The sequence below is a fragment of the Molothrus ater genome, chromosome 12 (assembly GCF_012460135.2).
Source record: "Molothrus ater isolate BHLD 08-10-18 breed brown headed cowbird chromosome 12, BPBGC_Mater_1.1, whole genome shotgun sequence".
In the NCBI taxonomy this organism is placed as follows: domain Eukaryota; kingdom Metazoa; phylum Chordata; class Aves; order Passeriformes; family Icteridae; genus Molothrus; species Molothrus ater.
Genome location: NC_050489.2, coordinates 12,605,633 through 12,629,590, shown reverse-complemented (window position 1 = coordinate 12,629,590; position 23,958 = coordinate 12,605,633). Strand labels below are relative to the sequence as shown.

The following is a 23,958-nucleotide window of genomic DNA, read 5'->3' as shown; positions in this document are numbered from 1 at the left end:
GCAGCTCCCTTGTTTGTCCCCAGCTGGTGAAAAGCTGGCATGGGCCTCGGGCCAGGTTTTGGGCTCATGTGCAAGATGCAGTCACTCTGGCTTGGCAGTGTTCATGCAAACTGGGGACTGAACTGCAAAAAAAAGCAGGAAGCATTTTAAAACACTAAAAATATCGATATATCTGATGCTATTTTACAACAACAGTATTTTATCAATATAAACCTAATTTGTTTGCTAAGGAAAGACATGATTCAAAGGGATCTGTAATGGGGTTAATCTGGGCTGGATCTCCTGGGTGCTCTGGATCATAGGGTCAGATCTAGGGGGGCAAACAGTGCCCTCAGACCCCTTCAGGGTCAGCAGCCTGATGGTGCCAATGCTTCTGGAAACAAAGCATTTACTTGCTAACAGTTTGAGCAAGTGAGTTCATACATTTAAGGTTTATTGGATGGGGCTAAATGAACCTGGACATCCCAACATTTCACTGCAAAAGCTAAACCTGAAGCAGTGCTGGCTCCCAGAACCAGATGGGAACCACAGCATGATTGCTGTGGGGAACATCACCCACCCATGTCCTGGAAATGTTTTGTCCTTGAAGCCAATCCACCTGCTGTATATTGTGGGGGTAAGAAAAGGATGGGTAACTGAGCCCCAGGTTTCTCCTCTGCTGACCCTTGCTGAGTTTGTGCCTTCTGGGAGCATCCCATGGGGTGGAATCAAAGTGCTTGATGAGCACTTGGAGTTTCATCTTGTTTTTTCCCATGTGGGAAGTAACGATGACAGTGAGGGGAGAGGCTGTGGCTCAGTGGGGCTCAGCTGGCACAGAATTGGGGTGTCAGGGTTCAGTGGCAGTCCCTGGAGGGCTGGGACTGGGATAGGACAGGCTGCCCTGAGCTGGCAGCAGTCAGAAGGCTAAAAGCACACTCTTACTGTCTGTGAGATTCACAATCCTTCTTAATGGCTCCACAGGCTTTAAGGAAATCATAAAACAAAAGGAGCTGATCACATGAGATCTCATTTTGCCTTAACTCTTTGGCAGATGTGTGTTAGAGACAATATTAAAAGCAGCTAAAAGCAATGTCCAAGCTGTCGAGGTGATTGTCAGAGAAGATGGCAGAGGATGCTGAGTTCCCAGGAAGGAAGCAGGACGGTGTCACTGGGCTGCTGTAGCCTGCTGGGTGGGAAGGGGGTTGTCACTGATATGATGGCAGATAAGATAGCAGAGCTGCTGTGCTGCTGCCATCTCACACTCCTAGTACAGAGTCACGCTTCAAAGCAGCACATTCTAGAAAAATGTGCAGTCGTGTTCCCCTCTGCCTGATGCCTTTTGCATTGCTGCTCATTCCTGCTTCATGGGTTTCAGCTCCATCCCTTCTTTGAAGCTCTCTTGGTGCACAGGTTTTCATTTCAATGAAACCTGCACTGCTGAGGGAGTGCTGTGACTCTGGCTTCCCCAGCCCCAGAGAGGGCATGCCATGAAATTCAGAGTGAGATTGTGAGACTTGGCTCACACTCCAGTGCTGGCCTGGGAAGGGGAATGTTTGCTTTTAAAAGTCTCTTGCTTGGTTATGAGAGGCCTGAAAAAACATGTCATGGTGGTAGTTTAGTTTGTGCAGAAATCTGGAAGAGAGGTGCAACACATTTTGGAAAAAGGCAAATGGAGAAGTTAGGTAATGATGCTCTAAACCTTCTTCCCAGGCACTTACTTTTCTGCATTATGGTTCACAGGAAAGGTTGATTTAAATACACTTTTCCTTTATTGTGTCAGACCTTGTAAGTGCAGTTTCTGCAAACTGGAGTCAAAATCAAAAAAGGTTTTTTTCCAAACTGCAACATGTCATCACAGGCAAGGACCACTGTCATTAAGCTGCTGGTTTCTACTCTAGGCCTTCTGTTGCACTATCAGTAAAAAAATGGATATGTGAGGCTGTTTTCTGTGCAGAGCTTCTGCTTGCAAAGAGGTTTTTTTCCCTCACAGTTTGAGAAATCTGTCTCAGCTTTTTGAATACTAGTGCAGCAGTACCAGAAAATTCCCTTGCATTTTTATTACTCAGAGTAGCAAAACCTCACTGTAGGAAAAGAGACCATTTTTCCCAAAAAAAAGCTTTGATCTGACATTTTTAACTCTTGAAAAGTATCAGTCAGCTTATTAGGATTGATTAAAAAAAAAAAAAACTATGAAACCACTGACCAAGAGATTTTCATAATTTTTTAAGTTCAAATACAAAATATGGTGAAATTTCAAGTTTGATTTTTTTAACCTCCTCTGTAGTCCAGTTTGATTTGTTAGTTAAATCCTAATGTGTTTCTGTCCCTTTTTGATGCTCTTGTTTTATTTTTCTCAGGGACTCTTGAGAATTAATTGCAATTTCGGAAGTTTTCCCATGTTTAAACCTGACTGAATTGGCAAAATATCTGCTCCAGTGCCAGAACTGTGGCATTACATCCCAGAAGAAGTCCTTGTCTGAATGTTGTATTATCTTTGAGATTGACATAGAATATTCCAGGTATGCAGACAAGGGGCTGAAGCTGTTCTGCCAGCCCTGTTTGGCACTTCACAGAGGTCAGGTGAGAGGAGTGGGGTCCTCTGTCCAAGCACCTTTGCAGGAATAACCTGATCCTTGTTCCAGTGTGTGTCAAACATCTCCTCCACTCTGCTGAGGCACTGCTGACCTTGTGCCTTCTGTGTGTGGTGATGTTACCTGGCATGGCTAGCACCTGCCTATATCAAATTTGTGCTACTTGCTGGGTTTTGTCAGTCCCTAATGGTGATTTGGGTTTTAGGAGAAATAACACATTCTTATTGTACACTGTTCTAAGTTGCCCTTTAAAAATGGCAAGAAAAAATTATGCATTGTTATCCTTATCAGGACACTTACTTATCTTGTCTCTTCTCACCTCCTGACTCTTTCAGTGTTTGGCCTTAAAGGACTCTGTAGGCATCAGGTGAGAAGTCTGTTCCATTTTTAAGCAGGAATATTGAGCTTTGCAAGTTTTTGCTAAGGACCTCAGGAAAATTTAATGTTGATTTTATAGTTTATTGTGTTATTTAAAGAGCAGTTTCTGAGTTGAAATTACCCTGGCATTAAGCTACACATGTATTTAGAGCTATTTAAGGCTTTTATATTGATGATAAAACCATCTTGTCTAATAGATTCTATGTGTAACTGGTTCAAGCATCCTCTTTTCTCATGCAAGAACTAAATAATTTCTCTTGACAAATAACATAGCAGCTAAGCCTGCTTACAATTCTGACTTTTCAAAGTCTTGCTGAAGACATACAGCCCTGAGTCTGGCCAGCTCTCGTTCGTCTATTCCAGCCAAAGTTTAGGACAAGGAAATTCCAAACTAACAACTCAGGTGCCTTCAGAAACCTGTGATTTCTGTGCCTGTGTGTCCCCCAGACTCTGGGCAGGTGGGTTTGCTCTGGTGACTTGCCCACCTCCCAGCATAAGGTGGGCAGCACGTGTTCCCTTTGCATGATGCTGCGGATTTATTCACAGCTCTGCGAGATCGGCTGCGGTGCATTTTCATTCTGTGCATTGTTCTCTGGGGCTGGTGATGCCATCCCATTGTGCTGAGTTTTTAAGAGTGTGAGCAGCACTGCTGATGTGACTCCCTGGCTGCCTACTTTCCACTGGCCTGGGATAAAATTGGGTGGCTCATTCTCTGCGGGACGCAGGCGCGTGCAGGGGAGCAGGCGTGCCCAGGGCGATGGGGTCAGTTTAGCTGGGACACTACAGAGCTATGCAGGATTCACCCAGCTCTCTGGTGATGGATGGATACTCCAGCAATGTCCCAGCCTTCTGACAAAACTCTGGACGCTGGTGGAAGACCCTGAAACGAACCATCTCATCTGCTGGAGTTCTGTAAGTGCAACAGGTACTGGGTGTCCCTAATGCCTGCAAAAACAGGGGAAACCCAGGAGAGCTGCATGGCACAGGAGCTGCCCTCTGCTTGGCAGGTGCTGCCCAGTCACTGGCAGAGTGCAAAAACCAGGATTCAAGTACAGCACTTCTGGATATACTTGGTACTATTTATCAGAAATATTGTGGTTTTTCTCTTTCAGAGGGGAAACTGTTTTGTGGGTGTTTTAATTGTAATATTTACATATTTTACTTGAAACATCCTAAAAAGTGCCTAATGTTCTAATTCTAAGAACTCCACATGCTTTGAGAGAATATTTTTCACCTTGCTTGAATCTGCAGCTCTCTAACATTTATCGGAAATGTGCAAAGCCCTTAAAAAGTTTCACTGCTGTTTGGTATTATCTCACATGTGTTTCTTAGCAGCCTCTCACAAATGTCTAGGTGGAAGCAGATAAACAGCACTCAGTACTCAGATTCAAACCTATAATTTAAACAGATCTCAGACTATCACCCTAAATAATTTTGGAAGATCTTTACTTGATTTTTCAATGAATCTGTGTAATGGTCATGGTGATGTGAGTATATATTGTCTGTACAGCTTCAAAGGGATAGATTGCTTTTCTTTGGCTTCTTATTTGTCACAGAGGCATTAATATACTAAGTGCAATCACAGAAATAAAATTATTTATCCCCTTTATACAACACTTTGATACCACATTGTGCTTTTGACCTACAACTTGCTGCAAATAATATGATTTGTTTTCAGCAGGGAGTTATTAGATAAGCTGTGTGCATAAACTTGTTCTCCAAAATCAAGAATCTATAACACAAGCAAATTTGAAGGGGCGTGGTAAAAAAGTCTAAAGTAGCCTTTCTTATATACTTTGTGTCCAGTAGAGTTTTCATTCAATACCTGAGACAGGATTGGAGCTGCATTGATATCTGTGACCTTGGTTGTTTGATGCTGGTATTACATGGCCATACCTCTGAGAACCACCAAGTTTTAAATAAGGATTTTAAAGCTAGAAATTATTTACTAACCTGTGTAAATAGTCCCCTCTCTGTAACACTTAGAACACTGTTATTTTTGACTGACCACCACTGTGCTTTGCTTTCCTGCAAACTAACATTGGCTGCAACTGCATCCTTGGAGGTTTGGGTAAGGCTTTTAGGTGTCTCATTTTCCCATTGTTGCAAGTATCCATGTTTCACATATTCTTCAGCTTCTATACATTAGTGATGTTGGAGCTGAGACATTGTGTGTATACCTAAGATTTCTGGGTGTAATCAGTACTTCTAGAAAATAGGACCCATAAGGACCTGTGAACTTTTTCTTAGCATAAAGAAGAGATGGAGAGGAGATGCAGTGATGATTTATATATACACTAAAGTCTGCTGTAAAGTGGAAAGGAAAAGTCTGCTCTCTGTGTCTGTGGTAGATTGGGCAAGAAGTAATTAAATTAATTTTTTAATGGAGGTGCAGTAAGGGAGAATTGGCAAATTCCTGGTCTAGCACTTGTCTTGTCAGAGCACAACATGTCTGTCCTGGTGGTTCTGTCAAAAGCAGTAAAGATAAGCATCTGCCATAATTGTTGTGCTGCAGAGTCAGTTTTGCTTTGGGCAAAGACTTCCAGAGTTTCTCTGACTTTGTGCTCCTGTTGTGTAAAACAGCCAAGGCACAGTGTGGGAACAAACTGACACATGCACAGTTCATTGGTGAGCACACAGTACCCCCAAAGTCTCTTGTGTCTGTAGGAACCTTTCTGAGTGTGTCAGCTTCTGAGAACATTGTGGCCCTGAATTCAAAGCAATGGCCTCTCATGAGAGGCCATAAGGACTTGTTGAGCTATACAAAACTCTCACGCTTCTCATTTTCCATCAGTGGGTCCAGACTGGGACACACTGCTGTATCCCAGAGTAAGGGGGCAGAAGCACAAGGGAAGCAGAATAAACCAGCTGGGTCCCCTGGGCAGTGTCTGCAGTGTTGGGAAACCCTGGTTCCTGCTGTCCTGTCTGCAAACTCTCAAAGACAGGATAATTCCAGCATGCAGGTTGTCAGTGAATCTCTTAAATGCTTGATCAGCCTTTGCTTCTGCTGCATGGGATAAGGAATGATAGGGAAGACTCCAAAAATGGTCAAAGAGCACTGTTGAGGCACAGTCATGTTCAGTGTTTGCAGCAGTAAGCAAGGAGCAGAAGTGCAGCAGAGCCAGATCCCATGTTAGTGGGTGTTAATTGTTAGAACTGCCAAATGAGCCTGAGCTCAGAGACAGCTGGCACCATGTGCTGATGGAAATGCAGTGTAGGGCAGTGGGGTTTGCCAGCTGGCTGCTTTCTGGTGGCCATGGACAGGCTGCAGGCACACACCAGCCCCTCTTTAGTCACTGAGCTATCTCATGGCCCTGATTGCACTCCCTGTTTTAGAGATTTCCACACTTCCCTGAGAGCACCCTTGCAGCTGCAGACCCCCTGATGGGTGTGAGGTGGGACTCACACCACTGGTACCCTCCTCCTGCACACAGAGCCTGAGGGCTCTTGCAAAACACTGTCCTGTGTCACAAACCAGCCCCTGGGGAATGCCCACCCAGGCTGACACACCTCTGCCTGCTGCTGGTAGCACTGAACACAGCAGGAGGATGACTGTGGTGTACTGGTGTCAGACCCCTCCCTGCTAACACTGCAGGCTCTGGTGTCTTTAGCTCTTGTCCCTTCAAGCTCAGCTGCAGCTGAGGCAGGTCCCTAATATCTGCTGATGTCACTGCACTGATGTAGCTGTCAGCAGGTAGAAGGCCAGGCAGGGAAAGCACACGGCCTGCAGTGCATCTTCTCTGCCAGCAGTCCCAGGCAGCTTGCCTTGTTTGGCAGGCATGGATCATTGCAATGCAACCCCAGAAATGGAAGCTTTATCTGATCAACACGTGTGTTGCTAGCTTGGACTGCAAAGCATGACTGTCAACATTTTGTGGGTTGCCCTTGTGGCTGTTTACTATTAAAAATAATCATTAAAATGTGTGTAGAGCTTCTGGGCAAGTGTGGTGTCTCCAGAGATGATTTGCTTCTTGCCTTGCTGTGTTTCTTGTGCCATGTCTCCAGGCCGTGCTCCCTCCAGGACTGCTGTGCTCTGAGCAGATGGACTGGGGTTAGATCTGAGCTTATAATGGCAGGGGTTGTCATGGCAATTCCCACTTTCAGGGCCTTCTTAAGACTGGAGTCTTTCTGTGAAGTCCGTGCAAGAGGGGATGATCACAGACTACTACCAGCTATTTGGGCACAAAAATCGTGGTTTCTTTCTCACATCCAAGACTCTCAACTAAGCAGTGAGAAAAAGCAGAATAGGATCAAACCTGCAGCAACAGAGGCCTGACTGTACCAGAACTGAAAGGAGCACATCTGACATTGAGGGCTGTTGTCACTCTTCTTAGCTTCAAGGTGGCAGTTCAGAGAACAAGACTTCCCCTGCTGTAGGGCTCCTCTTGGGCCCCTCTCGTGGTCAGGGACTCTCCCCTGACTTTGCCTTTGTCCTTGTCTCCTTTGCAGAATGGCACCAGCTTCCATGTGTTCGACCAAGGCCGCTTTGCCAAGGAGGTGCTGCCCAAGTATTTCAAGCACAACAACATGGCCAGCTTTGTCAGGCAGCTGAACATGTGTGAGTGCAGCTCCCAGGGCCCAGGCACGTGGGCCCCACACATATGGGGGGACAGAAGGCACGGGACAGAACTGTGCAGAGAAAAGTTTGGGGTCTCGTGTATATGACTTGTTGTGGCATTATTGATTTTGCCAAAGAGGATTTGCCTCTCAGATCCCAGAGTAGTGATCTCCTTGTTTACCTTAAATTCCAGCATGGAATTTCTGTTAGATTACATTTCAGGATGTGGGCTAAGAACTTTCACCTACCAGGTGTTCTGCTTCTCTTGCATTGATTTGATGACCTATTATTATTCATTTTCCATTTTATTCAATATGGAATTTTATCCAGCCACCAACTGTGACACCTCCCCCAGAATGTGCTGCTCTTGTGGGTGCTCTGCCCTGAGCTTATCCCCTTCACCAGCCATATCACTGAACTAGTAACAGACAGTTCTTCTCCCTGCAAACTTTGCCTTGCTGATTTTTACCCCTTAAAGGAGATTTAGGTGTAATTTTCAGCCACTTCAACAATATGACTGTTCTGATAGTTGTTGGAATTTTTTCAATGAGTAATTAAGTTCCTTAGTCAAGTTTTAACTTTGCTATTTCACTCTATAGGAGTATTTTTGTAAATTTTAGGCCAGTCCTTAAATACAACTTAGAAACTTAAGGACTTCAGAAAACTACTCAAAGCAGATTTCCAAATGTGTACGTGACCCCTTTTTCCAAAAGTGGCACCTGTTGATGGTCTGTGCCTTTGAAAAACCTTCCCCTGAATCCCCGTGGCTTGCAAATTGAGGCAGGAATTCCCTAAAAGCTGACATTTCAGCTCCTGGCTGAAACATGTCTGTGATGGAAAAGCTTTCATGGCACAGGCTGCAGCAGGGGTGGCCAGTGGGATGCACAGGGCTCTCCCCTGCCCTGGGTTTCTGGTGGTTATGGCCCAAAAACATGTCCAGGGGTAAGCAGTGGCAGCTCAAAAAGTGTGGAGGGTGATTAGAAATATCCTCAGAGTGGTGAGGGTGGGAAGTGCAGGGAGTGCTGGGTCCTGTTGCCCATCAGCTGTGTGCTCTCTGTGCAGATGGCTTCAGGAAGGTGGTGAACATCGAGCAGGGCGGGCTGGTCAAGCCTGAGAGGGACGACACTGAGTTCCAGCACCTCTGCTTCCTGCAGGGCCACGAGCACCTCCTGGAGCACATCAAGAGGAAGGTGAGGGCACTGTGTGGGAGGGGGGAACAGGCACCTGCCAGGTCCTGCTCAGCATAACTGCAGCATCACCCTGGTCTTGTTCCTGTCCTCCCCACACACATGTGCACCTGGGCTGGGGGTTTTTGATTTGCAGGGCTTGGCTTGCATCAGAGTTTTGTTTGTGTTTTTATGCTCTGTTGCTCTCTATCACAAGATGCTTGTGTAATGCTGCAGGGCTAGGCTTGCTTCCCACTCTCTGCCTTTGAATTGTTGCTACTTTCCTAGAGAAAATGTGGCATAAGTCCTGCAAGGTCCTCAACAGCCATCTCTTTTTCTTATACAAGAAACAGTCTACTCCTGCCCTCTGCTTTCTGTCTTTTAACCTATTATTAATACCCCCAAAGTGTTGTTCTCTCAGTGAATTAGCATAGCAACTTCTGAAAAGAGACTTGAGCAAAAGCCTTTTGGAAATCCAAGTGTAGTATGGCAATTTGAAGCATTTCATCAGACTCATCCCTGTAAAACATGAGGCTTGATTGGGTATCTCTAGTTAAAGTAGAAAGATTAAATCAATCTAGATCAATTCCTCCCTGATACTCAAAATACTTTTGTTTTCCCTCCAAGCTGATTTGTAATCAACTCTGACAGGGAATGTAATCTGCCAGCAGACCCTCTGTATGAATAGATTTGTCCTGCACTGTGCTCTGTCTGGCTCTTGCAATAGTACCCCTAGGATAGTTCAGACTCTTTGGCACATGGCCTGTCCTGGTATTTCAGCTGGTGACAGTCCTGCACCTGGGCCACCACAATGACTCTCTCTGTCCATGGCCCTTCTTGCACAGGTAAAATCCACCTCTGATTTCTTCCTCCTCAGGTGTCAGTAGTGAAAAGTGAGGAGACCAAGATGCGCCAGGAGGACCTCAGCAGGTTGCTATACGAGGTACAGATTCTGAGAAGTCAGCAGGAGAACATGGAGTGTCAAGTGCAGGACATGAAGCAGTGAGTTGAATCCTACTCAGGCTGCTTCCTATGGGCATTTGCTTCTCTGGAGTGGGGAATGGTTGAAAGGAGGAGCCTGGCACACTTCCCTCCCCAGGGAGCATGTGGAGCCAGGGACTGACAAGAGATCTGTTGAGACAACAACATGTAGGATTTCTATGCACATCTGATCTACAAAATATGAATTAATGCTCAGCCTCTCTGTCTCGTTTGTTTTCCCTTCGCAGATGAGGAAGGCACAGAGAAGGTCAGACAGGAAATATGTGCATAACCTGGGACTTAGATAACTATTGCCTCCACATGGAAATGGTGATAAAGATGTGACTCACGCACATACAAGAGTCCTTGGCAGAAATGTGGTGGAGTGCACTCCAGCTATTAAGGAATTACATTTCTGCCATCATTTCTGTTTGCCTCCAAAATTTATGACTGGCCTAAAAAATATAGTATGTTATAATATATAACATAAGAACTTGTGTATAATTTAGTCCATGGACTCATCTCCCTGAGACTGTGTCATCTGACATGGCCAGAATTATTGGATAAGAGCAAACCAAGCTGATGCAATGCATCCTGCATGGGGCTGCCTCCAGCTGTCTGAGACTCTGGGATTTTCTGACTCAGACATGGTCACTAAAAGATTAGGAAGTGGATATGGTTTTATAAATCATGTACTTGGAGAGGTTTTTATTTGCCTCCAGAATTTACTGTTTACAGAGAGCTGTGTTTAAAAAGCACTTGAATAATCAAATAGGACCCAAACCCTTTCTTTTATAATGAGAGTTGATATTCATACACCACCAGATGACATTCTCATTGTGGGCCTTAAGAGTAACACTGCATACTGGGAAACTTCATTCCAGACCAGCACCTTACATGCAATGGGTACATATTTTTATCCTGCATCAATTTTTAATGACTCCCACACTTACCACATGCAAGAGTTTGCAGTGTGAAATCCAGACACAGCAGCAATGAGTTTCTGGGTTTGCATTTGATTTAATTTTTAAGGAGTTCCAGTATTAGTGATTTGGCATTGATTTTAATTTATTCTCCCTTTTGATTTGCTTGCTCCTTCCCTCCATCTGGCAAAATTGCATTCAACTGATGAAAATAATATGATTTTTATAAACTAAGACAGAGGAGAAATCCCAAGCTGAATCCATGTTAAGAAATTTACACTGGTGAAGAACAATTAGGACATAACTCCAGTGCAAGCTGTCAGACTAAGGAATGCTGCTTTACTGAAATTCCTGTCAGGACCAGTACAGAAAGCTCACTGCAGAGATTCTTGCTGTACAAGCTGTTCTACTGTGCTCTTCAGATCTCTGGGCCTTACCTTCCCAGTTCTAGCATCCATCCACACTAGAAAGAATGAAAAGCAAAAGGATTTATCAGTTTCACCTGTATGATAGGTTTTGCTGGCCTGACAGTTTAGGTACATCCATACACTCTGGAGATAAATTGGCTGGCAAAACCTTTAGCAGCATGGACTTGGCTGGCATCCAGACTTGGAGGCAGCACAGTAAATAAACTCTGCCTCTCTCCCTCCCACCTAGTGGGGCTGACTGTTAGAGCAAGCCTGTAAGCTCCCCTCTGAGCTGCTTCATTTACAGACAGAAAATACATTTCCTTTATGCAAGCTGGACACAGATCTGTGCTGGGTTAAATCAGTGGCTCCCACTAATAACATCATTACAGTCCTCCTAGTTCAAGGCTCTGAGATGCAGGAGCATCTTTTTGTCTGCTCCAAACATGCATTTGAACCACCACTTGTATGAGTTTTAAGCAGGTAGAACACACAGGGTCTCTGTTCATAATCTTGTCTTTGGGAGCACTGGAGCAGTTGTGGAGAGGTTGGGCTTTTTTGGCTCCCATGGAAGGACAGTGTGGGTGATCCAAATAACTCACAGTCACAAATCAGGCCTTGCTGAAATTCTGAGTTTGGCCCAAATCTTCCACAAAAACATGTGTCCTCCTGTTACTTTCCCCTATAAATTTTGGCTTCTCTTTATGTTTTTCCTCCATGCTTTGATCTACAGCTCTTTTGAGATCAAGGAAGAAAAAGGAAGGCAATTGTGTGAGCTTGTTTGGGACCCTGAAAAGAGCCAAACACTGCAAGAGCCCGGAAGTGAGACAGACTTTGCACAGTTGAATCTACTGCTATCATGGCAGCACCATGGGCTGTTGGTGTTTCTGTTCTCATGGAAAATGTCTGTTTCACTTTCAGACAAAATGAAGTTCTTTGGCGGGAAGTTGTTTCTCTGCGGCAGAACCACTCACAGCAACAGAAAGTCATCAACAAGGTAGTTATCAAATAAACTCCAAACTTGCTTGTGCTGTCTGGTCTATGTCCTCCTCTGATTTTTTTTCTTGTCCCATATTTCCACACTGTGATATTGCAGTGTAATTATTTTCCCTTTCTTTTAAGTTGTGTGATGCTTTTATGTGTCCTATACAAACAGGTCATTAACAAAGCACAGACCGTGCCTTTAGGCAAAAGATTTTAATTTCTGTGTCAGTCCTTTCTTTGATGTTAGAAACCACTTTTCTGTTGAAATCCTGGGAGGAGAGCACAATTCTCACTAATTGCCCTGTGTTGGCTGTGTTCTGGTTGTACCAGTGCCTTTGGGCTTCCCAAATCTTCCTCTTCCATTTGTTCGCAAGAGGAAGCTGCAGGTGGCAGAATTGGCCACCCATTGCCCCACTGGGGGAATGTAACAGCAACTTTTACATTTTCTGGCATTACTGGTATAGTTGAGGAATTACTGTACAACCTTTTAGGCTGCAGAACCATCTCCCTTAAAATCTAGCATGACCAGTATAGAAAAGGCCTCTCCAGTGATTCCTGGATGGTGCTGACATGACTGAGCATGTCACACATCCCAGTCCCCACGTTCTGACCCTCACGTGGCATCATGGAGTCACAGGACTGGACAGAAATGCACGAGGCTATCAAGCCTTCCTCCAGCTCTGAGGCTGGAGCAGCCACATGCTTCATTGTAGAGGCTTTTATGCAACTCTATTTTGTTATATTGAGCAATGAGTAAGGCCAGCTGTGATATATAATAATAATGCTCTCTTTGTTTGGAGGTCAAAGAAGAGCATTAAGTTCAAGCTGACCTGGGAATATGTTGCTAAGTGATTCCTCTCCAAAGCTACTCTGCTTCCTTTTTAGTGTCCTGTTGTATCAACACTGACATTCATAGAACTGAAAAACTCAACTGAAAGAGCTCAGACCTCCATCCAGGCTGTCTGTAGGGAGTTGCCTCTTTGACTTGCAAAATCTTTGTCAGACTTTACAGCACCTCTTCTAAGTGTCTCTGAAAACTCTAACGGATCCAGCTCTAACTCCAGGCTTAGGAATGTTTGCATGTGCACTTCACAGGTCTGTTAGGACCAGCTGAAGTTCTTCATGCACAAAGTGAAGAGAGAAAGTGCTGAGCACATGCATGCGGGAACCTTTGCACAAAGCAGGCACCTGGCTGTGTCCCTTGAAAGCCAGGCAGGCTGTTTTGAGTTCTTGGACAGCTCATTTCTGTTTCCAATGTCTCATGCAGTTTGGCTCCTATATTCTATGGCTGCTCCCAGCTTTGGGGTGCTGTTGGGAGGGAGGAATGTGTGAGATAAGAATGGCTGCGAGAGCAGGGAGTGCTGAATCACTCTGCTGATTAACACCGGATTTTGATCTCTCCTGACAGCTGATTCAGTTTCTGTTTGGCCAGCTCCAATCAAGCGCCAGCAGCTCTGGGATAAAGAGGAAGCTGTAAGTCCCTGTGTGTGGTGCACACGCTCACGGGTGCATAATGCTGCCCCCTCAGTAAAAGCACAAGCTCAGCTCGCCCGGGCGGGCGGTCACCGGACCAGGCTCCATGGTGATGGCAGCTGAATGGGCTGAAGTGCAGAGTCAGACCTGCTGACAGCCCCATTCACTGCTCTGTGGAGAAGCACCCTGTCAGCTTGTGACCTTTATCTGGGGAACACAGCACGCAGTGGGACATGGGAGTGCTAACTAGAGGGAGGCCAAAGGGCAGGACCCCACTGCTGCTCCTGCAGGTTCCAGTTTTGCCACTTGGCAGCCCACAGACATCTTCAGTTTGACCCATAGTCACTGAATGTGGTGTGTGTCCAACACTGGCTTGGTAGTGTTAACCTGCAGGCCTTACAAAGAGGAAGGTGGGAAAAATTTTAGCTGAGGGATATCTTTAGATAGGCTCTTAAAGGCAAGTATATTTATGTAAAAAATTTATGTAAAGACTTGAATTAGGAAGCTTAGTGCCTTTCAGGAGAGCAGCTATGCCTTTCTTGCCCTGTGCTGCTTGTGATTTAAAGAAGGGGAAGAGACTATTGAGTGGAATTTGCTGAGGACAGGGACCTGCCTCCAGTTCCCACCTTTACTACCTTGCGGCCTTTGACAACTTAGAAACTTCTCCATGCTGCAGAGAAAGGAGCCAAACCTCCGACAAGCAGCTCAAAGGAGGCAATTTTCATTAGTCAGTGTCCTTGTTCTTGACTGACTCCTCTTGTGAGGATTATAAAGACAACACAGGATTGAATGAAGGAGCCCATAATCTGTACAAGCCAGCAGGGTATGTGCATCTCTGCCTACCCCCTCTGCTGAGCCTCTTGGAAGAGCTAAACACTGCAGATAGCAAAGAAAAGGGCTCAAGGGGAGAATAGCAGCTGCTGAGGTTCATGACTGGGGAAATTTTCCTCCAGTAGAGTGGGCAAGCAGAGAAAAGAGATGCCAGATCTGATCTCTAATTTTCATGGTCAGGGCTGTGTCCTCCCTGTAAAAGCTTTGCAGCCCAAGAAATGTGTTAGACCACTGTTTTTTTGTAAAAAGGCAAATAATTAGTGAGAAACTGTGCTGAAAAGGGCAGAAGAGCACAGAACTACCTGCACAGCAACTGTATTTCCCCTCTTATAATGGGGGTTACACTTCACACAACCAGCTGCAATTTGCAAGGTAATTTGAGTTTCTGCTTCCTTGGAAACACAAAAGTCTGTCTTCCAGAAACCTCGGCTCTTGTGTCTATATCTGCATCCTTAGTGTTTTATCTTTCACAGTTGTGTTTTCCTGCCTCTTCTAAATGGCTGCAGGAAAGGATGGTGTGCAGCCTGGAGCTGGTGCAGAGCAGAATGCTGCCTGGGGGCTCTGGGTAGGTTTGGGCAGCCTGGGCAGGTCTGCATCCTTCCCCTCTCTGTTGGGTAATGCTCTTTTTTGGTGGTGACCTCCTGCAAAACTGTTGCCCGTAACACTGAGCAAGACAGACTCTTAGAGCTGAGGAGAACCAGAGCAGACAGGGGAGAAGACCTCTTGGCTCAGGGATGTTTTGTGTATCAGCAGCCAGGAGGCAGTCAGTACATGCTGGAAGACAAAAGTGTTTCTCTCCACAGACCTCTGATGCTTGATAACGGGATCTCAGCTCCACCAGTGTCCAAGTTCAGCCGGCATTTGTCCCCAGAGCCCTTCCATGAGCCCTATTTCATCCAGTCGGTGGGTGCAGCCTCTGGGCTCTTGGGATGGCTTTGGCTGGGGGGGAACGTTTGAAGCAATAATAGAGATTATGGAGTAAGTAACTTGGCAAGAGTTGGCAGTGAAGAAGAAATGAGGTTTGCTAAGCTGGGTGACATTTAAAACTCCTTCAGCTCCCCAGTTTCATGGATGCCTTCATGCCAGAGGCCATGGGCTTTGTGGGGAAAGGCAGACCCTGCACACTGAACTCTCCATGTTGTTACCCCAGCCTGGTTCACCTCGAGGGAAGAGAGGAAGAAGTGATTTCTAAAAGTGAGATTTCTGAACCCTCTGAGGGATCCCCATGATCATCAGAGCAGACACCAGACACTTCTGTCATGCAGTTAAAATACGTGAGCTGGCATGAGAGGCTCATACAGCCCTGTTGGGCTGTGTTGGATCTTTCCTCCAGAGGAAGCTGAACAGTCTAGGCAAAATGTCAGACATGGTAAAACCTTTGGTTGCTGACACTTCACAGGGTTTATTTCACACCTGTACCTCTGTGCGGTCGGAGGAAAAGTGAGAGGAAATTATAATGTTGCATAGTAGGTAAAAGCTTTCTTGGCTTTCATAAAGGGGGGACTCAAAGTCACAGTGAATAAGCCCTAACCATCTCAGACAGGGTCTTGGACCTGTTTTGGGGTCAGAAGGATAAATCTGTATGACTTTTGCTTTTTGCTTTCCTCTTAGCCCTCGACAGAGCCTGCCTCTTGTTTAAACAGCCCTGCAATCGCTGGAGGACCCATCATATCTGATGTTACTGAAGCATCACCATCCAACATCATGAATATGCAATCCCCTCCTGAAAATGACAGGTAAACATGTTTGTGATTAAAAATAGGGAGAGTTTGGTATAAACATGCTTAAGCAACTCTTCTCAAGAGTTTTTTGTGGCTGTAATTCTACCAAAGTTTTTGTCTGATTCACAAATCTCTATAGAGATATGGGATGGAATGCTTTTTTCCAGTTTGCAAATTGGGTCAGGTTTTCAGAATTAGAGGGGGGGTAATAACAGCATAACTTTCAAAACAAAGTCCTGAGTTTCATGCTGAGAACTTCCACTCCCCTCTTTGAGAAATATTCCATGTTTCTTTAGTCCCAAGTCCTAAGACAGGGACTGTCTCAGACTTAATCAAATAATGAGATACTAACACTTGTTGGGTTTGTTGAGAGAGAGAAAGGAGGGTTTCCTTTTGGCTTTGGCAGGGAAGAAGCAATCAAATTGTACATCTAACAGCTAATGAGAACAGAAAGGTTGCATCACAACAACTTCCTATGTTTGACAACTTTTCTGTGAAAAGGCCCCAGTAACTTAAGAACTGAATGCAGAGGTATTTTAATGCTTATCTCTTCCTGCCACAGACATGCAGTGCATTTAGGGCTAGCAGCAGAATAGCTAAAGCTATGTCAGTGGAAAGTAAGTAGACAGATGAATCATGGAAACAGTTTCTCAGGCATAGAGGCAAGGCAGTATAATTTCTAGTTATGCTCTAGAAATTGCCTGTAAATCTGTTGCATAATTGAAACCATAGCCATAAAATTAACTAGAAGCATGTAAAGAGCTTCAGATTAAAAAAAAAAAACAGACCTGGAAGCCATTTCTAAAGCAGAAAATCTTTAATATATCCTTCAAGTTAAGTTGCTTGTTTCTACTAATTACTGAGTGCCATCTGGTGGCCTCTGATCTGCTCTGTGTCTGCACAATTTTTAACAGCTGAGCCTGCCATGGCCCCAGTCAGTTCAGGTGTGGTACCTCCTAAATCAGCTGTGCTTCTGGTGGGAATTTAGGCCCTACGAGATGAGAAGATGGTCTGAAAGGAATGTTGAGGAAAGCTCTGTAGTGTCACACTACACTACAGGGATAACCATCCCTGTTATCCCCGTGCCTTTGTCACTTTGGCTCCAGCTGTGCAGGTTCACAGGGAGCTCTAAAGTCTCCTACAAGTAACACAGAGTAGGTTTTTACACAAAAAATGCTTCTAAACAAAATTTCAATTTGTCCATCTGGAAATAATGTAGGGTGCCTTTCCATTGGAAAAGGCAAACCTCTGCCTCCAACCAAGTAAAACATTTGACTATGACTGTCAGATCTCAACAGCTTCTGTTCAAGTCCTGCAGGGCCACAAGATCCTGACCTGTGTCATTGGGATCTCTAGAATGCTTGCTGATCCAATCCTCACTCCTGCTTGGGAGGGTCTTACTGATCCCATTCTTATCTCTAGGGTGGAGACTTTTCTTTTTCAGGGGAATCTCTTTAGCCCAGTGTCCCTTTAACCTGTCCCTAACATTCACCCAAGAGACGATCCGTGCGCAGAAATTTGTTTTCTGTATTTGCAAAACAATTGAATGGGGCAAATTCATTATAGCTGTGACTGATGAAATGACTGCAGATATTCCAGCTGCATTCCAGCAATACATGAGCATGTTTCTGGAGCTTGCTGAAAAGAAAGAGAGGCTGCTGGCTTCTTTTGCCCATCTGAGGAAATGGAAAGACCTTCTGCAGCAGTTTGATGGGAAGTGGAAGCAAGGCCTTGTGCTCTTGCCCTTCCCAGTGGCTTGAGGCCTTTGCAGAGCAGCTGTGTGTGGTGCTGAGCCTTGTCTCTGCTGCAGGGAGAAGTGCCTCATGCTGATCAAGGAGGAACCAGTGAGCCCTGGAGTGAAAGGCAGCGCCGAGCCCGAGGTGCCCCTGCCCGGCTGCCGCGCCTGCTCCGAGCCCCCAGTGCTGCCCGTGGCCATGGTCCAGTCTGTCCTGGAGGGCAAGGGCAGCTGTGCTGCAGCCCCACCAGGGACCTCCCAGGCACCTGACAGGAGAGGCAGGAGGGCCCTGCTGGACAGGTGAGGAGCCAGGGAGAGCTGTGGCCCTGCCTGCTCGTGGCCCTCTGCTCCCAGGGTGGGGAGGGAGGGTGACTGCAAGCAGCCAAGTGCAGCCTGATGAGCCCATCCTGGACCTGTGGCACCTGCCAGAGGAGCCCTGAATGCCAGGGGACAGTTCACAGAGGCAGGGGACATGTGGATCACCTGCTTGAAGGAGCCAGCAGAGGAAGAGCTGTCAGAGGATGTGCATCAGAGCTGTGGGAGCAGGAAGAGGCTTTTTGCATTGAGAGGGATTTGCCCAAGGTCTGAGTGACATCTGGAGCCCAGACCAGATCTGTGTCTGTCTGCAGGCCTGCACTGGCCTGTGCTACACCCCTGCCCAGGGCACTGGCACTGTGACACCAGGCTCAGCCCCAGGGTGATCCCAGTGAGCCACTGCTGGGGCTGTGCTCTGGGGCTGAAATCCCAACAGCACCCATGTCATGGGGGAGTGTCCAGCAGAAGGAAGGCGTGGTGCAGCTGGGTGGAGGATGTGGAACTTCACTGTAGTTCATTCTTGATAGCAACTGCAGCAGTGTAAGGAGGGCCATCGGGGAGGGCAACCCAAAACACAGTAGGGTTATCAGAAAAGATTCCATTTTCCTTTCAGTCCTTACAAGAGAATCAAAGTCCTCCCTCTGAACACAGTGGATGCTTAAAAACATATTACTAGAAGAAAAGTAATCCCTTTTTTAAAGATCTGATTTTAACAGAAAATTTTAATAGCTTTTGGGGGTTTAATCACAGCAGGGCCTCACTGTTGCTCTTTTAGCTGAATGTCTCTAGTAAATGCAGCCTGCAGGGTAAATGCCTGCAGCTAAAAGTCACTCCTTTAAAAACCATTAGTTAACAGTAATTCAGGCATCTTGGACCAAGGAGAATGGTAATGCAGCCTGTTCTGGTTCCAAGTGCATTTCTAAAAGGATTTATTCTAAGGAAAGCTTTAATTTTCCCAGTGTTGAGGAGATATGCACAGACCATCCATCCCCGAACCACGTGTCACCCAGGAGAGGGATTGTCTCATTTGTTTTACCATCTGCCCAGTCCCCTGTGTGCTCTGCTGAGTTGTACTCTGGGATTAAACCAAGTTTTTTGGCATAAACCCAGGCTGACAGCGGGCTCTTGGTTTTCAAAAAGAGATTTAAACAGGAACATCCTTTTGGGAGACTGCTCAGTCCTGCTTTCTGTAGGTATCTCTGCAAAGTTTCCTTTGTGGCAATGTTTCCCCTTGTGTTTTCTCAGAACAGATATTTCAGACCCGTTGGAGGGCACTGACTGGAGCCTGGAGGGGCTGCAGCTGCTGCTGAGGAGCCAGCAGTACAGCCTGGAGCCTGCCAGCCTCTTGGATGTGAGTGTTGCTGGGAAGGCTGCAGCAAACAGAGCTGTGAAGTTCACAGAGGTTCCTCTGGGCTGTGAGTCAGGTCATGCTGCTTGTTCTCATGTGGCATTTTGTCTGCCACGTGTAGCCTGTGGAGTCACAGCTACTTGCTCATGAGATTTCAGCTTATTACTTTTAACTTGCTCATGAGATTTCAGCTTTAAATTGTGCCTTTATTTTCTTTTAATGTGCATATTTGAACTTCTAGGCCACAAAACACTGCATTTGGTGAAGAAATAAACATGAGACCTGATACATTTATGTAAAATAGGTTTAATATAGTCTAGCTAGTTTCGTAATTGCTTTGTAGGGGTTAATTTATTTTCTTCATATTCTACATCTTAGATATTCCTATATTGTGTTTAGCTTTTTCTACCTTCCCCTCTTCCTCATATTCTGGGAAGTGTAGCCAATGTAAAATCCTCTCTCTGCTGAGCTATTTATCAGTCTCAGTTCTTAGATCACCTTTCTTTAGAAATGGATGGTGGCTTTTTCTTAAGCAGACATGCAGAAACAGGAAGGTTTGTTTATTTCTTTGTTGTACATATAGTTGGTATATGAAAGGTTTTTGCCAATAATCAAATAACTCTGTATGTAAGAAAAAAATCGATATGTCAAATATATGGCCCCTTGAGGAGGTGCTTCAGATAAAGGCACATGGTAAGCTTGCATGGATAAACAGATGAAAAGTCATTTTAAAAAAATCAATCTTATTCTCTTCAAGCAGTTCCCAAGTGTCTGTGGTTGATTCTGACTTTACAGAGAGCTTTTCTGTCCTGCTCTATCACTGACTGTTGGTTTCTGTTTCTTGTTTCTCATTAGGAAGTGTTTTCCTGTTACTGACACACTTCCCTCTCTGTGCAACTGTCACAAGAGTGAGAATGAATCATAAAATTGGCCTCAGATCAACAGATCCTTTTCCCAAATTGCTGAGACTTGTCAAGAAATTGCCACCAAAGCCCTGATGCAACAGTAACCTGCCCTCTGCTACTAAATTCTGGAATGCTTTTAAAAGTCATATCAGTCTGGAAGTGTTCTAGGACTGAAGAGCAGCAGAAAAGGGCTTTGATTTGAGTGTGCAGCTGCCCTGGTTAGTGACAGGACAGTGGCATGGGGTGTCTGTGCTGTCCCTCCCCTGGCAGGCAGCACAAGTGCCCCAGCCCCGCTGTGCCCCGAGTCAGCCCAGGAGCCTTTGCCTGCGGCTCAGGTAGTGCAGGGCTGCACCTCCAGCAGGCAGGGGAGGGCTGAGAATCCCAAACCATCCCACCTTTCACAGCCATAACTGTATTTTTGTCCCAACAGGTCTTTAATCCCAATTTATCTCTGAGTGAGTGGAATGTGACTGAAATGGAAGCCAGTCTGCCCCCGGTAAGAGCTGTGTGTTTCTGAGCTGTGAAAACAGCAATCAGAGAAACCCAGAATGGCCCAGGTGGAATGACCTCAATGTTCACCCTGTTCCAAAGCCCCTGCCCACTGCAGGGACACCTTCCCCTAGATCTCCTTGCCTAAAGAATAATGGAACTATGAAGCAGAGCTTGTGCATAACTGAGGGAGTTATTTCATAACCAGAGGGGAGAGTGAGCTGAAGCACAGCACGTAGGCATCTCCTGGGGACACCATGGCAGTGCTGTTTTATACTCCTGACCTGTTTTTCCCACTCAGCCAGGCTTTGTCTGGAGACAAGCTCTGACTGACTGTTGGTGTCCTGGAGGCTTTAATTGCAGCTGGCTGCTCTAAGCTTTCTCTTAGTGAGAATGTCACATCCCACTAATACCATAGATTTATAAAGTGTCTTTGTGCCAGAGCTCTTTATAAGATATACCTTTACAAAGTGCAGCCATCCCTGCATCTTTCAGGAGTAGTAAAATACCATGCAGTTACAACAGAGATTCCTGCATGACTGTACATGAAAAAACAAGGAGAAATTGGCAGTATTTCTTTGGAATTGATACTTACAGAGACATTTTTGCAGTGCAGAAAGAGCAGGTTTAATAAACAGTGAAGGAAACTGTAGACTCACAGAAGGATTAAGGTTGGAAGTGAATTGCATGGCTGAGTTCCTTTTCTGTGTGATAGAGAGTGAATTTTCAGAGCTCTTGCTGACAGCCAAGTTGGATGAAGGCTTGGATGGTTCTGCCAGATATCTCTACAGATGAACAAGTAGAGTGTTATCTACTCTAATGAAATGTAAAAGGTCTCTAAGCCTTCTTCATGGTATCAACATCCTTTTTAGGTTTTAATAATTTTGAATTTACTAGGTAATTCCACTTCCTTAGCGTTAGGAAGGAGAGTGTCTAAGAAATAGTTAATATTAATTAGCAAGTCTTGGAAGCAAAGGCTGTAGCCTTTTAAAAGGAATTGCAAGAAAAGGCCAGGAAAGGAGGCTGCAATGTTCAATAGTTCAGTCCTTGTGCCCACTAAATTTCCCAGGAGCTCTTGCTTGTTCTACAGGAAGTCATGAGCATGGGGAAGCATGGAAGCAATACATGCAGGAACTCTGTGCCTAGAGCACTATGTAAGCAAAAACCAGTTTCACTTTAAAGACAGGCATTGGAAAATGGAAAGAAAATCTCTTTCTTCTTCGTTACTGGCTGTAGAGGACTGTGAGTTTGCTCTGTATGGCAGCCACAGTGACAGCAGCCTGGCCCCTCATGAGCTTCACACCACATTAGCCAATGCTGGATGGGGGACTGCCCCTCCCACCGCCCTGTCCTTGGGCAGATCTGCCCCCGAGTGTGGCTGTCCCAGTGAAGGGCACTGAGGCTGGGAGGAGAGGCTGGGCAGGGAGGATGGCTTGTGTTCCTGTGGGTGTTGTGCAGTGGGGTGAAGCACTGCTGCTCAGACATGGCCTAGTTCTAACAAGCTCCCCTGTCTTTGTATAATTGTACATTGTAGTTTATATTTTTGCACCAAGATGCAGCGACTCACAGTGGATCTGGAGAAGAGTGCAACTGAGCTGCCCCCAAAAGTGTTCAACCCACCATTCAACAGCACCTGCCCAGGTAGGAGCAGCAGCAGCTCTGTGGAGCTGGCAGTAGGGTGCAGTTCAGGCAGTCAGAGAGGATGTCCAGCACTAACAGTTTGCCATTTGAGGGAGCAAACCACAGCTGTCATTTTACTTTCATGATTGTCAGGCAGCAGTGCTCCCACAGCAGCTGCTAAGGCAGTTCTTGAGCAGTGGGAAAAGGATGGGGGATAAACTGAGGTGTAAATGGAATTGAACTGGTTTTGCAGTGGGTTCCCATCATGACTGTCAGTGTTTCCACTGTTTTCTCTGCCTGTTCATTGCCACCTCAGAGCAATGTGGTGATCTCAGTGGGTAGGGGTGGTAAGAGCTGGTACAGTCTTGGGGTTCCTCTGGTTTCTGCTGCAGAGGAGGTGCCCCAGTAGCTGCTGGCAGCCAGAGGCACAGGCTGTATGTCCCTTCTCCAGACCTTTTAGCAGCCCTCAAGGGAACAGTCCAGCTGATCCACTTGCTGACTCTGGTAAAGTGTGTTATTCACCTTAGATGTGAGTCCAGGAGTGTTGCCCTGGCTGTGGAATTGTGATGTATGTTCATGTGTGTTCAGCTGGGACACTCCTGAAAGAGAAGCTCTTGTGAGCCCCAGTTTGGTGCTTTAGCCACCTGAACCTGCCCCAGTTTTGATTCATTGTGTGTCATTCAAGGACTTCCAGCCTCAGCCTCTTTCATGAGCGCCTCAAAGGCATTAAAAGCCCAGGTACACTGAAGAGAGTCCTTGAGAATCCCCTGTTTGCAAAGCCTGTCTATGAGGAGGGAGAAAGACACATCTTGGGTGAAGAAGAGCAGCTGCTCACATCCTCTTCTCAGTGTCTCCAACATTCAGTTGTCCATTTTTCACATGTGAGGCATCTCAGCTTTCAGGCAGAACCCACCTGGTGACCTGCACAGGCTCCCCTTGATTTTAATGGGCTTTTGAGTCAGTCCAAGTTCTACTCAGGTGTTTCCCAGTGATTTTGCTGGAGTGAGGCTCCTCAGTCACTGCTGCAGTTGGGATTTGTCAATTTTCAGTTCTACATATGTAAAACTAGGCAGCCTGCCTTTCAGAAGCTGAATTTTCTGCTGTCTATTCCTAGGGAAAGATGTCATCCTTGAGAGTGCCCAGCAGTTCCTCCTCGACCGTCAGTCCATCTTTGGGAACGACCTCCTCAGCTTGCCTGAAAATTCCTCACTTTATGTTCCTTCTGAAAATATAGCTTCCTACATGTCCTCTGGGGGTGTCCAAGGGGATATCCCTCTAAACCTGAGTTCTTCCACGGACAACAGCCAGTGATTTAGCTCCCAAGAAACAAAACCTCCCTCCCACCCATCCAGGCATCCACAGGTTTGAATGTGAAGAAACAAAACTGACTCAGAAAACTGCAAGGGAGTTTCTTTTTGTGCCCTTTTTTTTTTTTTTTTTTTTTTGAGTAGGTGGAAATGGTCAGTAGCTGTTGCATTACCCCCCCTGCACCTGGATTTTAGTGGTTTTTAGAACAAAATACTACTTCTGGTGCTTGCTCTGAGGGGAGTGAGA

The 23,958-nt window shown here is 45.8% G+C and overlaps 1 protein-coding gene across 1 annotated transcript; it reads left to right on the top strand.

Annotated features, from left to right (window-relative positions):
• The first annotated feature begins 1,957 nt into the window (after nt 1-1,957).
• HSF4 (heat shock transcription factor 4) lies at nt 1,958-23,847 on the top strand. Its single transcript, XM_036390248.2, is given in 14 exon segments — nt 1,958-3,796; nt 3,799-3,860; nt 7,398-7,506; nt 8,569-8,696; nt 9,550-9,674; nt 11,905-11,980; nt 13,376-13,440; nt 15,075-15,174; nt 15,883-16,007; nt 17,803-18,027; nt 19,288-19,393; nt 20,726-20,791; nt 22,338-22,425; nt 23,519-23,847. Coding segments are annotated over 14 exon segments (1,530 nt in total). The 5' UTR covers nt 1,958-3,738; the 3' UTR covers nt 23,716-23,847.
• Nucleotides 23,848-23,958: the final 111 nt, after the last annotated feature.